General features: G+C 44.0%; 1 protein-coding gene and 1 long non-coding RNA gene across 7 annotated transcripts in view; one reads left to right on the forward strand and one right to left on the reverse strand.

The window, feature by feature from the left end:
- Positions 1-16,033, forward strand: part of celsr1a (cadherin EGF LAG seven-pass G-type receptor 1a) — an 88,858-nt gene that overhangs the window by 27,108 nt on the left and 45,717 nt on the right. For all 6 annotated transcript variants that reach the window (XM_086201131.1, XM_086201130.1, XM_086201132.1 and 3 more), the window contains exons 2-4: positions 9,677-10,032; positions 10,335-10,623; positions 14,700-14,922. In XM_086201131.1, coding sequence (XP_086057257.1) covers positions 9,677-10,032; positions 10,335-10,623; positions 14,700-14,922 — 868 coding nt within the window. The remainder of the gene's footprint in view (positions 1-9,676; positions 10,033-10,334; positions 10,624-14,699; positions 14,923-16,033) is intronic.
- Positions 1,484-6,368, reverse strand: LOC147262358 (uncharacterized). Its single transcript, XR_015112360.1, has 5 exons — positions 6,162-6,368; positions 5,862-5,953; positions 2,942-3,032; positions 2,419-2,610; positions 1,484-1,498 (listed from the first exon to the last, which is right to left on the reverse strand). It is a non-coding gene; the product is annotated as an uncharacterized LOC147262358 (long non-coding RNA).

Here is a 16,033-nt window from a genome sequence, read left to right on the forward strand (position 1 = left end):
ATTTTTATATTTCAGCCGTCACATCATCTGGTGAGGACAGGGCAAGATAACACCTGGAAGCTGCGACCTTTGAACCTTTAATAAGAGGAAGCGGAGGGCTTTAATGTGATTAGTCGGCTCAGGAGGGACGCAAACAGATACGCAAGGGACGGAGAGAGAGAAAGAGAGGAGGGCTGACGGGGTTAAAAGATCCAAGCGCGCTGGAGTGGAACAGCTGAATGGATTTAAAAGTGTTTTTGAATCAATTATACTCGAAGTACAGCAATGAGACATGAGACGGTTCCCCTGAGTGCCTGATGTAGAGCTTAGTGGACTTTGATAGTTCAACCCTTTAATGTTGTGATTGAGTTTGTGGACAATTTACTTCTCATTTGTTTCTACAGGTTGGATTTTCTCGACAACGTTCCTTCACTTTGTATCTTCTCCTCCACCTACTTTGTCTTCTCTGACCACATCATCCAAAATCTTGTCAAAACAACAAGCTCGACTCCTTTTTTATCCCTGCTTCCCGCCTCTAGTTCACCGATCGAGACTTCCCTAGTATCTCTGTGATTAATCACCTTCTTTGGCTAAAGGTTTTGCTAACGAGTGCCGTGCAGTAACACCAGTCCCCCCTCAGGCAGTCAGACAAGCCGAGCTCTTATTTGGGTTCCTCTGGCATTGTCTGGCCTCTTCATCTGGGCTTGTTTAGTATTGTCTGAGTCAGAACAGTGCTTCTATTCTTTTCACCTTTCTCTCTCTCTCAGAGATCCTAAACAGGACATCGATATTCTAGCTGGGTCAGTTCTTGGCCTGGCGTTGAACGCCCCTGAGTGCTGTGCTTAAGCACATCCATGAAGGGCTCTTGTGAAGGGTTTGTGAGAGGGCATTCAGCTTAAAGGTGAAGGTGCATGAAGTGAAGCGGGCTTCTGAATTCAACCACACGCCAAGCGGAAGGTTTTGGATCATTAAGTAACAATGCGTGGACGGTTTGAAACCTCTAGATATACAATCAGGCGCGCGTCATCCATGTGTTGTCTCATGAAAGGATACGAATCTGTTTCAGTTGCCCGTTTTAGGCTTCAGGCCCTTCAGAATGGGCACGAATATGTAGATTTTGTGTTATGAAGGGCTGCCACAGCAGCTTGTGTTCAAGTGTCGTATTCAGTACTGCGTGTCTGGCTGTTAGCAGGATTACTCAAATCCATCTGAACTGACTTTCTTGAAACTCAGGAGGAAGAATCTCTTCATTTTTTAAGTGTATCCAAATAAGTAGGCAAATTCATCCACTCACCCATCCATTTTCTATACCACTTATCCATTCGGGGTTGTGGGGGGGTGGAGCCTATCCCATCTGACATTGGGTGAGAGGCGGCGTTCATCCTGGACGGGTCGCCAGTCCGTCGCGGGGCCATCAGGAGCAGCTCGGGGCTCAGTATGTTGCTCTATGATACTTGGACATGGTCACAGGGGGAAGTGAGGATCGAACCAGCGACCCTTCGGTTCTTAGATGGCCGCTCTACCTCCAAATCCAGATTTAAAAGAGAAAAAAATCATGTTAGCATATCTCAAAAACAAATTGTCAGATTTTGAGGACATTTTGTGAAAAGATAGGTAATAGTATTAGAGAACTGTGATTCGTTTCTGTAGGCGATCTGAATCAAACTGTTGATGCTGAACCTTGAAGAACACTTTTTTCTCCTTGGGGGAGGTTTGCCCTCTTTGAGTGCTCTGTAGGATTGCAAAAATATGCTAATAAATGTTAATTAATGTCATCAATCAAAACAAAACATCACACAGTGATTGTAGGAAAGTGTGTAACACAACCATGTGTAAACACAGCGTCATCTGCACAAAGTTTAACCTGCCTCAAGCTTTTTCCTGAAGGTCACGAGACATCTTTTACAGATCGTAAAGCCCCTCCAGGCAAATTTGTAGTTTTAGGCTTAATATATAAAATTTGATTGACTGATTGATAGCCTCTGATGCAGTAGCCGGTCACATTAATTACTCTAAATTACTCATCCTTGGTAGGTACATGCCGTTCTGGTGTTTCTCATCTCAGTGAAAGAACAAAAATTGCAACTGTGCTTTCTTTAGTTTTGAAATCCGCTTCCAAATATTACTATAGTATTATATTCAAACAAACTGATGTGCAGTGTCGTAGCGTCCAATCCGCCTCATAACTGAAGCAAGACGCCCAAACTAATGCATCCCATCGTCGCTTTGTCAATATATATATATTTTTTTTTTAAAAAGTTCTGCATTTAGCATCCAAATCAAAACTTGTTCTCATGTGGAGATCCGGAATTTGTCCCAGGAATGTCGTTGTTTGCCCTCCCAGCCAATCGTGTGCTGCGTGACTGGTTACGTCTCTGACAGCTACTTCTTGACATCAGAATGGATGCCTGGTCATCCCTGGGTGTTCTGGTGCCCCACCTGTTCTCCGGACTCTTTGATTGGCTCAGTCGGCTGGTCAGTGTGTAATCCCACCTGTTCTCCGGCTGTGGCGGGGATGTTATCCTCCTGACAAACCCACCGTACACCCAGACCTCACCTGCACTCCTCTCCTTCTCTCCCACTACTCACCCATGGGGTAAAAGGACTCTTTTGTCTGCTACTGTTTCCTCTCTGAGGAGACAGAGAGAGAGAGAGAGAGAGAGAGAGAGAGAGAGAATCCCTCTAGCATCATCACTAGCATGAAGACCAGAGAAGAGGGAGAGAGGGAAGGAGGGGGTCGGTTTGTTTAGCCCCCCTGAGGAGCTGCAGGTGTTGTTGGGAAATTAGACTGCAACAGGTGTGTGTGTGTGTGTGTGTGTGTGTGTGTGTTTGTGTTTGTGTGTGTGTGTGTGTGTGTGCGCGCGCGTGTATACACAACCCTTAGCTGACTTGGTTATACACACACACTCCCACTGCGTATCCCTACTGCTGCCTCCCTTCAGTGCCTCGTCATTTTCATCACCTCTCATATGACAGCAGCGGCCTGCGTGTCCGTCAAGTACGTCTCTACGCGTCCATGTGTGTTCGGACCTGAACTGCGTCTGACCTGTTACCTGTCCAGCAGAGAGAAGTACATGAGAATGGAAGAAGTCCCAGCGCAAGCTGACAGAGGTTGTTGTGGAGGATTGTCGATCAGTTTATTATTCTGCAAAAAAAAGACTACAACCTTAAGTTTTTCCCGGATTATTTTCCAAAATGTTGTTTGAGCTTTCACAAAAAAATCGAACACAAATGTCCAATGTCCAAGATTCCTGCTGCTTCCGGCTAATCATCTACCGCTAGTTAGCATGCGTTTACATTTCATCTCAGCCGAATCATGGTGAAAACTCCTAGCGCACGGTGGTGGGAAGACAGCGAACAGTGAGCAGACGAGCCGTAATGCTTAAGAATGCAATTAGATTCCGTCGGAGCAGTTTTTGATGCGTTGGAGACGTTAAAAAAGCAGAGAGCAGCCAGAGTGTCTGTGCAGGCTACCGTGACTGATCCCAGTTGTCTCTCTCTCTCTTTTTTTTTTTTATCTCTTAAACGGGGAAATGATGAGTTTCCATTGTATTTTTTTAGATCATTAACAGATGGCGCCCCCTCCCTCTAACATGCCCCTCCCCTCCACCCCCATCAGCGCTGCACATACTGACAGATACTCGTTATCAGCATGAAACCAAGACGTCAAAAAATGAACCTGAGCTGAACTTTCTCTGTAAGCCCTCAAACACAAGCGACTGTTGTTTTTATGTAGTTCTTTTGAATGTTTAGGACATTAATAATTCGCTTTATCTCTTGGTGCTCCGGTACACGCTGGGTAGTACCATATTTTCCTTTTTGTATTTTTGTTCATACACAAAGAAACTGCGATGAAGTGAATATTTCATGTTGAATTTTTCCCATTCTCCACCAAATGTTCATATTTTTTTTCCTTTCGTTTTTAAATTTTGCGTCGCGGGCTTTCTGTTTGTGCGATGGTATTGGTGTCGTGAAAGGGCAAAAGGGGGAGAAGAGGATGGAGTTACTGTCTGGGGAGAGCTGCTTCCTTTGAGGAAAGGTAAAAAGTAAAGAGCGTAATTGTTTTTTTTTTTATGCGTTATTGAACACAAGGATGTTTTAATGAGAAAGAAACGAGAAAAGAATGGGAAAAAAAAAAAACGGCGCTGTCAAATGCGACTACTTGTTTGGTTGCATTTGAAGTCAGTCAGGTTTTTTTGCTTCCTGATAGAAACAAAATTTTTACATGTGTCCAATAAGAACCAGCTGACGTCTGAGTATCTGCCCTGTGATTGGCTGGAAGCAAACATTCAAATATTTAAAACCTCAGACAGGGGGGGGGGGCATCTGCAGATCTGGAGGATTTCAAAGTACCTGACGGAAGTTTTTCATTGGCTGCCCTCCTGTAAAACTTTAACTGGGCAGTAAAAAGAGTTTCTAGGACGAAAAAGAAATGTCAGAGCAATTTTTTTTTTTTTTTTACAATGTGCTGAGGGTACAGGCTTCCTGCTTTTATAGTGGCAGGTCTCGCCCACAGTTGTAACAGCGGAAGCTCTCAGTTGCTATTCCCTTCTTTGGTGTTTAATGTCACAGGTTCCGAAGAAGGAAGAAAGAGATCCGCACTGTGGGTTTCTTAACTGAAACCGCAAAAGATCCATAAAAGAATGAAAATCTGGGCTCGGTTGATTTGCACCTCTCTAGGTTCTTGCTCGGTGTAAAGAGGGCGGGTGGGGGGTGGGGGAGTGAAGTGTGTCTCCGTGGTGGGCGCGTCACCTCGGTGGAACCTGTCGCAGCTACAAATGTTTGTTTTTTTTCAGTTTTACAGGCCGTCCCTCTCACTAACTGAACAAACACTCTTGTTGATTTGACACTGGGAGATGGTGGAGGTGGTGACCACCAGGGGAGAGCCAGAGAAGGACCAGCCGATCCAGTACCAGCGCTATAATGGTTTTACCCTCCAAGACAGGGACCTGTGACATAGGTGTAGTCAGGCAAAGTCACCAGAACTTCATAGACAGGGTCATTGATGCACATACTCTGTGTGTGTGTGTGTGTGTGTGTGTGTGTGTGTGTGTGTGTGTGTGTGTGTGTGCGTGCGTGCGTGTCCTACTGAGAGCTGTGTGGGCTTGTAGCTGTCAGTGACAGCTGGTGGGATTGTGTGTGTTCACAATTTTGGTTTATTATGAAGAGTACAAACCACAGAATGTGTGTGTGTGTGTGTGTGTGTGAGAGAGAGAGAGGGGGGGGACTTCTGAAGAACCAAACCAAAGGTTCAATTAATTGGGGACAACATATGCAATTAGAACATGTCCCTAATTGGTAAAAACCCTGCTTTTTTGGGTCAGTGGTTCAGATTAAGGTTTAGATATCAGGATTATGAGTGATGCCCCCTGCCTTCATTGAAACATCGTGCCAAGAGTGACGTATAGACCAGCCTATACCATCCACAGTCGTCTAATCCTGTATTACCCCCTGGGAAGAGAATACAATAGGACCAAGCAGTCCTATCAACCCCCCTGATCGAGGGGTACATATGTAGTTCAGCAGTTTAGTAACGTCATAACTTCAGGTGTAAAAGATAGATTAATAAGAATGCATTCCTGGGGTTGTGGTTGAGGACGAGGATCAGAGTTCGGGTTTAGGCAAGTCGGAGTGATGTAAAGACTCCGGGGAATAATGCTAGTTTGTTGTTGTTTATCCAGTCACTCTTGAGCAAATTTAAGTCCCACTATGGTTGCAAATGTGAGTTAAAGATTTGCTACTGTAAAACGAACTTCCAGCTTTTGCACATTTACTCTTTTTCAAAAAAAAAATAAAATTTAATTATTGCCATTTCCGATGCAGCACCGGCACATCAAAAGAGAGAAATATGTCAGTGTGTGTGTGTATTTGTCCTCACACACCAGCAGCAACGTCATGGGTGTGACTGGCTTGGCAGCTCATTAACAGCTCTTATCACCTCGGCAGCTCACCGGTTGTCACCCTCGCTCGTCTCCTTCATCGCCAATCGAGACAAATACAAACACAAATATAAAAACCGATCAGTCATCGTCCTTAATGTGCCAGATCAGGGGAAAGTGACTCGAAATACAATCATCAGTCCATTTAGAGCCATAAGAGTGCAATAATCAAATCTACTGAGGCATAAACATGATCTTTATCTGAGCTGTGTAGTGAGTAAATGTGGTTAATGAATGACTTACTCGTGATATATTGCTGTAACTTCATTGGGTCATCCGTCTTGTTAGACCTGTGTGTGTACGCACATCTATACCGATTGTCTGGGGGCCAACAGATATATTTTTTCCATGCTGTCCACTGGTGACACACCCTTTCCATGGTTCAGCCCATCCTCTGCACATGTGTGTCATCCCATGTTAGCAGTTGGTGAGCTCTAAAAATAGAGTGTGTTGCCCCTGGAAAGAGAAAGGAAACAACAGCTGTCTTTTAAATGTAACTTCAGCGCCGAATTCATGAAGTCTTTTCATTCAGTTTGGTCAGAGTGACAAAGTTGCTCTCCGTCCCATTTTTACCGTCATATACACGTTAAAACCGAGATGTTTGCCATCTTTTGGGAGCATTTAATAAACAATGTTTGCATATAAGAGAAATGTATATTTTCAAACTGCATAAAATTTACTGGTGACCCTCTTTGTCTTTTCTGGAATGCTCAACACGTACTCTTCTTGTTGTATTCTGTGACTTTTCATACCTACGTTTCCTCCACCATCCCACGTCAATCAGATAGTCCCAGCAGCGCAAGAACGTCCCACTCCGAGAAGCTCAATCCGCTACAGTTTATTTAGTCACAAAGTAGTCTGGCTCGCTTTGAAAGTGCAGTAGAATAGACGCAAAAGCCGCACGCTGAAAATCTCTTTCAGTATGTCGTTTGTTTGGGTGTGAGGATTGGCACGAGAAAGAACCCCTGGCACATGGAAGTGTGAGAGCTGCTGTTGTGTTTAGTTAGGCCCCGGTGGTAACAGATTGTGTCAGGACCTACTTGGATTCAAGTTGTGGTGTGTTTTTAGACTTGAGCTTGTGTGTGTCGATACATTGAACTGTGAATACAAGGAAATAATGTAAAAACGATTATATCCGCACACACACACACACACACACGTGTATTTCTCTGCAACACTCTGTAAGAGGCTTTGTGTATTTTTCTTTGTGAGTGTGTGTGACGGCATGTGGGATAACATTGTATTCGCTGCCACTTGTGAGGGAGGGAGGGAGACAGGTGTGGAGCGCTGCAGGGAGATAAACACACATTAGCCGGCAGATCGCCCGTTTGTTATCTTCGCGTTGAATGAGCACATCCACTGCAGCGCCATGCAGCGGCCCACCGTACCGCAGCTGCTGCTTAATGTCACCGTCCTACAGAGGGACTTGTTAATGTGCTTTTTGTCAGACGTTCAGCTGCTCCAATGTTGCTTCTCATTGTGGGTTATGAAGCCTTCGGATGGAATTTGTGAAGTCGTGTACAGAAGAGGCTTGGCGTTCAAGTCTAAGTGAAAGAAAACAACATTGCTAGGCAACAGTATGTGGACGGCAAGATCGGCATGTATGTATGACATATATGAGGTCATTGGAAAGATATTGTTGAACCTTTACAACCATGCTTTTACAATTTGCCGTTATATAGCCAAGTTAGCTAAAAAGAACATTGGCTAACGTTATATTAGCTAACGTTACTCTTGGTATTAGAAAACATTGCTAACAAGCTGATGATGTAAATGTAGAAAATGTCAATATAAGGCCATTGGTAATCAATGTTTTCATTTGAAATGAAACAAAGTAAAATTACTGAACGTAAATCAATCCACTGGAAAACAGAAGTCCACGAGCTCCACCATTTCTGAAAACGTCACAAGACACGTCAAAACCAATGGAAAGTGGAAGCTTTCAGAAAAAATTCAACTTTTGGTAAATGGACTCATTTTTATGTAGCGCCTTTCTACCTGAGCAGCACTCAAAGCGCTTTACAATGACATTTCATTCACCCATTCACACACACACTTACACACTGATGGTGGAAGCTGCCATGCAGTGTGCCAACCTACACATCAGGAGTTATTATGTGTTTAGTATCTTGCTCAAGGACACTTCGACATGGTCACTGGGGGAAGTAAGAAACGAATTAGTGACCCTTCGGTTGCTAGACGACCACTCTACATCCAAGCCACACTGCCCACAATGTACTTGTGATATTGTTGTTACCACTGCAGGGTGTGTTCCAGCGGCGTCTTCTCATGAACATGGTAAACACAGCCCCGAAGGCCCGATTAATCACACTATCAGCGTCTGGTTAGCGGTTAGCTTAAAGAACCAGCCTGTCCTCACCATGCTGTGATTGATTTTGCGCTTGTGTTTGTGTGTTTAAGTTACTGAGAAATGACCTCATATATGTCTGACAAGACACCTGTGTCTGAACCTCACCATGACTCTTTAACCCCAAACCCTACACACACACACATACACACACACACACACACACACACACACACACACACACACAAACACACACGCACAGATCTATCACACAGCAACCCGACCCATCTCCCTGCACTGCTTTAACTGTATTATCCCCCTGAAAATTTCATCTGGCCCCACCACCTGTTGTGTATTTCACCCAGCCTCCCCAGCCTTGTGTTTCCTTCCATAGGCACTACATATTACAGTTGTGCCAGAAGTAGGTATGAGACTAGACCCAAACCCTCCCAAGGGGCAGAAATCCAAGACTGATCCTATTACTCGCAGTCGGAGCTTGAATCAGACCGAATCTACACTGAACGGCAACAACTTAATTCAATCTAGCGGCAAAAGTGTTTCACAGTCAACAAGTCAAGCTGTCGAGCCTGTGAGCAGATAGGGTTGGCTTCACCCGGTGCAGCTTTACATTACGTACACTGCTCAAAAATATTGATGCTGAATTCTGTTTCCATTGGTCCTTTTAGAGAAGAATACTGGCTACTCTCAGTGTCTTAAATGCATCTCTCCAGTTGATTTTGGACTGATTTCATTTTATAAAGCTGATAACACAGTGAATGTTTTGTACTGTCTCTAAGTAAAAAAAAAAAGGTGTAGAAGAAAATACACAACAGGCATTTATGAGACTGAGTCTAGGGAATTAAATATGGAGCAGTTTGGCAGGACAAGTCTGTCACGTCTCCAAGTGTAACATGATAATTGTAGTAATGAAAGAAGTAGAAGAAATATATACACGTGTATTATAGCACAAGGTTTGTGGAGTTTGCATAAAGAGGAAGACGTGGAATTGCTGGTGTATGTTTGTTTGTTAGCATGATATCTCAAAAAATAACGTGTGGATATTGGTGAAATGTGCTGAAGAGATTGATCATATGACGAGGACCTACCTGTGGAGATGATTTGTATATCCTGAGTCCTGAAGACTGTTGGCAGGATCGAGCTATTCGTGGTGTATTTTGGCAGAGGCGTGTGCTCTCTGAGTTCCGTCTTGTTATCAAATTACATCTGATTTTGAAAGGCTTTTTCTTTTCACCTACCATGAAACCTTTGGCATCATGTAACCTTCCTGCGCTTTGCTAAAACGGCATAAGCAAAGAATCATAAGTGATAAGTGTAAACCTGTATGCAGATGATATCCTTCTCTCTTTTAATCAATTGTTTTGTCTGCCTCGACTGTCAAACATGAATTAAAGGGTAAGATGGGTTAAATTTCTGCTTTGTTTCTTGACAGATGGCCTCCATCACGTTGTTGCCCTCTGCACGTTGCGTGTCACCATCATCACTGACGACATGCTAACCAACAGCATCACGGTGCGTCTGGAGAACATGTCCCAGGAGCGTTTCCTCTCGCCTCTGCTCAGTCTCTTCTTGGATGGTGTTGCCGCTGTGCTCTCCACGAAGCGGGAAGCAGTGTTTGTGTTCAACATCCAAAATGACACAGATGTGCAGGGCTCCATCTTAAACGTAACGTTTTCAGCAATGCAGCCCGGAGGTGCACCTGGAAAAGGGACATTCTTTCCTTCTGAGGACTTGCAGGAGCAGATCTACCTGAACAGGACTTTGCTCAGGCTGATATCCTCTCAGGAGGTAACACACACCTACACATACACTCCAATGCTGATTCATTTGTTAAAACTAATCCTGCAGTATAATAAAACAGTCCTGCTGTAAATCTTTTCTCAAAGAGGGTTACAGTGTTCAGTTTCGATTGAATCTGTTTAGAGATGTCATTTTAGAGGCTATGATTGGTGGGTCTGTTGAGCTGTAATGCTTGATATTATCAAAGAGTACCTAATAATTTGGAAATTGAATGTTCATGCCTTTACTTCAGTCCAAAATAATCCAAGACATGAAATTTAAGGTAACAACATTAAACTTCTCCTCTGTAGGTTTTGCCATTTGACGACAACATCTGCCTGCGGGAGCCCTGTGAGAACTACATGAAGTGTGTGTCTGTGTTGAAGTTCGACAGCTCTCCCCCTTTCATCGCTTCTAACACGGTTCTATTTCGGCCGATCCACCCGATCAACGGGCTGCGCTGTCGCTGTCCGCTCGGTTTCACGGGGGACTACTGTGAGACCGAGATCGACCTCTGCTACTCTGGACCGTGCAAGAACAACGGACGGTGCCGCAGCCGAGAGGGAGGCTACACTTGCGAGTGTCTGGAAGATTTCACTGGTGAGTTGCTTGTAATGGAAAAGGATTCTAATAAACCATTGAAATTCAACCTTTCTCACAATCATCAAGATTAATTTTTATTTCAGAATAAGTCAAATTAAATCATCCTTACATCCAGCCTCCAATTCCAGATTGAGTGACCTTTTACATTGGGCTATTTTTGTAGCATACCCCAGTCAGCCTCTGACAAGAAGTATTTTTAACTCCAGAGAAACTTTAAAAAGTCAATTTTAAGAATTTGTGAGGGCTCATATTGTTTCTGACAATGGCTTAAATAATAAGTTGTACAAAACTGCCAAACCGCACCAACGGGTAATAAATCCTATTGTTCAAGCTTGAGTTTGACCCCAGAGCGTGCGCACGCACACACACACACACACACACACACACACACACACACACACACACACACACACGCACGCTTGTCCATACATACAGTAGAAGTGTATGGAATGCTGACTGTACTGGTCAAACCAGATCTAAAATATCATAGAACCCAACAACAAAAAAACCATTAATATTGAAAAGGATTCCTTAAATAACCTTAAAACTGAGATCCAGGGTTACTGAAGCGGCCTCTGTTTAGATTTAATGTCTTCGATGGACCAGGCGAGTTAATCCAACCACAAGCAGCTGCAGGTTCTTTTTTACCTTCTCCCACAAGTCAAACATGAATACAAAAACTCCTGAGGGGACATAATTTGATGGTAGGGGGTTCAGTGGCTGTCAGCCGTCAGCAGTGACCATCGGCACAGCCCTTTAACAGCCTGCAACGTTCTTTGCTCCTCAAGTGTTAACTTGTGGGTGACATGATAGTGTGAAACCATTAGGAATGTCTATGACACCAAGAAATATAGGAATGTGTCCGAGAAAGAACATAATGGCTCGTGAGCACAGCCCCGTCGATCTATCAATCAGCCCATCACAGGCATGTCAGCGTAAATTGGTATCAAACCATGTATTTTCTGATGTGCTGCAATAATGTCTTTTTTTACCGATGTTACAGTCCTTGCAATATTCAGTTGGGAGATCATTTATAGGAAGCCTTTCATTGTTCACGTTGAAATCACTTTCTGAAATATTTCCCAGCCTCAGAGATCTGCCTCTCATGCTTCCCCCAGGTTCATCTGATACCTCACCGACTGTCTCCGCTCCTCTGTCTCTCCCTAATAGAGCCTGGAGGGTCTCTGACAGCCTTCAACCCTCCTCTCCCAACACTCTCTCACTCTCTTTCCTCTCCTCTTCTTCCTCAATCATATCTTGATGTAATTACCTTATTATACCTGCCTTTGTCACTCACTGGCCTACTCTCGCCTCCTACTCCCCATGTCCATCTTCTCCACTAAACCACTATATTTTGCTTTACCTGCATCTCGGTGTCCCCCCTTTGAAGGTCACAGTTCAACTCTAGATAGTCAGGACCCATCAGGGGCCCATAATTAGGCTGATGACAGCTTCCTCCTTGGGTTTCCTACATTACAGGGAAACAGATCCTTATAATTCACCCTCGGAAAAAAGGATTATGCCGAGGAGAGAAGGGCCATTACCTGGTTCCAGGCTGTGGTGCTGAGGCTTGATGTGTCATGGGTGGAGAGATCATGTCTGGACAGCAAGATGACACGCAACACTGCAATGGGACACTGAGGCACCCATTACCTATAATATTAGTCAGAAAAAAGGCAGCTGGTGCATTAGTGGAGGAATTTCAATGAGTCTAGCCAGAAAACTGGGCCCAACTTGTTGTTTCTTGGTGAAGAATTTCATGGTTATTTAGGAGGAATTTTCCCAGCTGAGAGCCACCACAGTGAGGAAACATGTAGCCGAAAACTTTAGCCAGTGGAGAACAACCTCCAGCAACACCCAGTTCATCTTGACAATGGCTTCAGGCACAGGAGAACTTCCAGATAATGAGCCAATCTAAAGGCTCCTTGTTAGTCTGGTTCGTTGAGTTGGTCTCCTGGCAGAGCTCATCATGGGCAGATGGATTGGTTCAAAACTGCCATGTTTCCTTCTGTCATTTATCTGTTCAAAACTACTGTTACACAACAGTAAACTAGTTTTTAAGTGACACCTCAAACCTTTGAGTCTACTATCAGCCTAACTGTTACGACCCACCGGCTGCAGCGGGTGTCTAGGCCAAGAAAAACGGGATGTAACAAGAGCTGCGGTCTGGTCGTGCGGCCGTTTATTGATCAAGACCACAATCCCAACACAAATATAAACACTGCAGGAGATAGCTGTGCTCGGGTAGCCAACGGTAAGCCCAAAACAACGAAACAAACATAACAAAAATGTCTCTTACCTGAAGTAGTGGGGGGTCAAAGGACCCTCTAACTAGGCTATCACTAGCCGAAGGGGCTCAGCACACTCGTCAGGCTACCAACGGGAAAACAACAAAAATAAAAGTGGCTAACTAACTTAACTACACTGGGCACTTGCCTGGAACCAAACAGAAATTACAGAGGGGCTTCTGCTCTACCTCTGGTGGATCTAATGCAAAGCGACACTACGTGTGAAAAGCACAGAGAAAAAAGTACGGTATGTGAAATAAACAAAAAAACTCTCTCGAACCCGGCCACAGCACTCGGGGAGGAAATGAACAAAAGAAACTCTCTAACTAACACGCACAAAGCTACGCTGTCACACACGAAGGTAGCTAAAACACACTCCGAAACTAGCACTAGCATACGAAGTAGGCACATGGGCGGCGATGTGGCAACAACATGATTCACATTACGCTCCGCCCCAACGTCTGGACCAGGTGGATTGATAAAGGGAGGAGGGGCAGCAGACGAGGGCAGGGATTGGCTGCAGGCTATTCAGCGGCAACCAAACTCAGTTGTGTTGGCTCCCGTGACCTCATCAGCAGATGCAGGGCGGCGAAGAACGGGAAGGAAGGAGGGCAAAGGCCCCCGGCCGGTCACGCTTCTTTGAGAAAACATATGTACATGTATTGACTAAACAAATGGAAAAAGTCTTTATTTCCAGCCTTCCAACTTTCTCACCATTATTTTTGACATCAATCCCATTTTGTAGAATCCTTTATTGAGACAGAAGCTTGATTTTTTCAAGATGACGTGATAAAGTGAGCTTTTCTTTTGGACAAAAAAAGTAAATCAAGTTTGCCACACAAAACAGTTACGTTCATATTTAACTGGTGAGCTATAACTTTACACGGATTAAATGTATCATTGGCTTTACAAGAGGAATGTTAGAGATCTCTCCCCCTGACTTCACCACTAAGCTCCCTCTTTCTGTCTTTGTCCATCTCCCTCTTCGTCTCTGACCCCTCTTTGTCTCCCATCCTCTCTCTCCCCTTCAATTGTGGCCAAAATCCCTTTCGAATAAGACCTGTGCTTCCGAGAAACTGGCTCAGCAGGGCTTTATCATTGTTGCTAATGTTCAGTTGAAGTCTGGCTTCTTGTGAGCCTGTCCTTTCTGGGAGATCTTCAGCACAAACTGTCAGATTTACCAGGTTGTCTGTGACAGTTTATGAAGATGTAGACGGAATGCTTTCTGCCCCAAACACAAGTTTCTAATCAAGATTTGACCATCAATCATGAAAACTGTAGCGAGCCAAACATCGAGGAGAAATGGGGATGAACAATACAAATAAAGTAATGCAGGTCAACACAATTTTAGCGATTGTCTTTCCGGTGAGGCATTTCTTAACCTCCGCTTTCTACAATATTTCATTCACACTCAGACTTGATTTGAATGATCATATAAACAGCACATCCTGTCACTCTAAGTCAAATTGTGTCTCGTCTTGAAAGGTGCCAGTGTTATGATTCCTCCCAGGGCAGAGACTGATGCAGGGACCTTGGTGACTCACAGCTGCAGGAGAACTGTTGAACAATTATCAAAAGCTTAAAAACCTAATAATTAAAGACCTTTAAGAAGGAAAATGCCCTCTCTGCTATTCAGTTATGTAGTAGCAGTTTATTGACAAGGTGTTTACAAAAGCAGTGACACCCTGAAAGCTGATGCAACCCAGGTAAACCAATCAGTGAAGACAAATAAACAGTCAAAACAACCAAAGTGTATTAAACAAACCCTTTCTTTTCTTTGCATAGGTGAGCACTGTGAGCTGAATGCGTCATCAGGTCGGTGTGTACCTGGTGTCTGTAAGAACGGTGGCGAATGTGTCAACCGCCTTGCGGGTGGTTTCATGTGCGAGTGTCCACCAGGGGAATATGAGAAGCCCTACTGTGAGATGACTACTCGCAGCTTCCCCGGACAGTCCTTCGTCACCTTCAGGGGCCTGCGGCAAAGGTTCCATTTTACTGTCTCCTTTATGTGAGTACTTCCTTCCCTTCCCTCTTCCTTTGATAATCACTAGGTCACCTATCCAAATGGAGTTGTTAAAAAAGACTGTATAGCTCACAAAATAACTAGCCGTAAGCTTAGAAATTATATATTAGGTGTACCACACAGCTCGATTTAAAGCCCCTTGTTTCTTCTAATCAGGAATCACCTGTATGCAGATGACTAATTTGTTAATGTTATAGCCCAACATTTTGTAATACTGCTGTAACAATCACCCATTATTACATGGTTCTTGTTCTCACAGAACCAACTGAAGAGTTTCCACCTTGTGACTAAATAGAAGCATTCTGGTGTTCGGCAGTTTTCAGAGTATCCTCTAATAACTGCATATTTATCCACATATTTAAGTAAAATATCAAAAATTAGGTAGTAGTTTAAAAATGTCAAATTATATACTTCAACATCTTGATAAAATTTCACAAAAACCTTTTCCCTTTATGCTGCAGCAGCACTTCAGCTGCATGTATCGGTGTGAGTGAAATGTTAACTTAGGGTAGGAAGCACGAAGAACTGTACACAAAAACACAGTTGAGTTCAGTCAGATAATGTGTCAACCAGGGTGTGCCCAGACATGTACACACTTTTCCATTGTGTCCTGGTTGTGTTTTCTCAACACACACACACACACACACACACACACACACACACACACACACACACACACACACACACACACACACGTCTAAGTGTAAAGAATTCACACACTCTTTCTGAATGTGCCACTTCACACACTCTCAAACAGACTGCTGGAGGAAGAATGGTTCAGCAAGGTTAATGCACAGTAAATATTATTATAGGGGAAGAACCTTTATTACCAGTATTAGGTTTTCTGAACTGATGGGTAGCATGATGGTGAAAAACATTTGGAGAACGGTGAAAACAGGAAAGGCTTTGTGATGAGTTTCCCTTATCAGTGTTTGGCTACGGCCATCCTGACTTCCTGCCTCACTGGCATCTGCTGGCTGACTCCTCTGCCCTCACCTTACACTCCTAACACACACACAAACAGCCTCATACGTGACCTTTGCACTCTCGTAAGCAGGTTAGCCAGGTCTCTCTATCACTTGATTACAGTCATGCA

The sequence above is a fragment of the Aulostomus chinensis genome, chromosome 4 (assembly GCF_037954235.1).
Source record: "Aulostomus chinensis isolate RoL2024-O1b breed Wild chromosome 4, RoL_Achi_v1.0, whole genome shotgun sequence".
In the NCBI taxonomy this organism is placed as follows: Eukaryota; Metazoa; Chordata; class Actinopteri; order Syngnathiformes; family Aulostomidae; genus Aulostomus; species Aulostomus chinensis.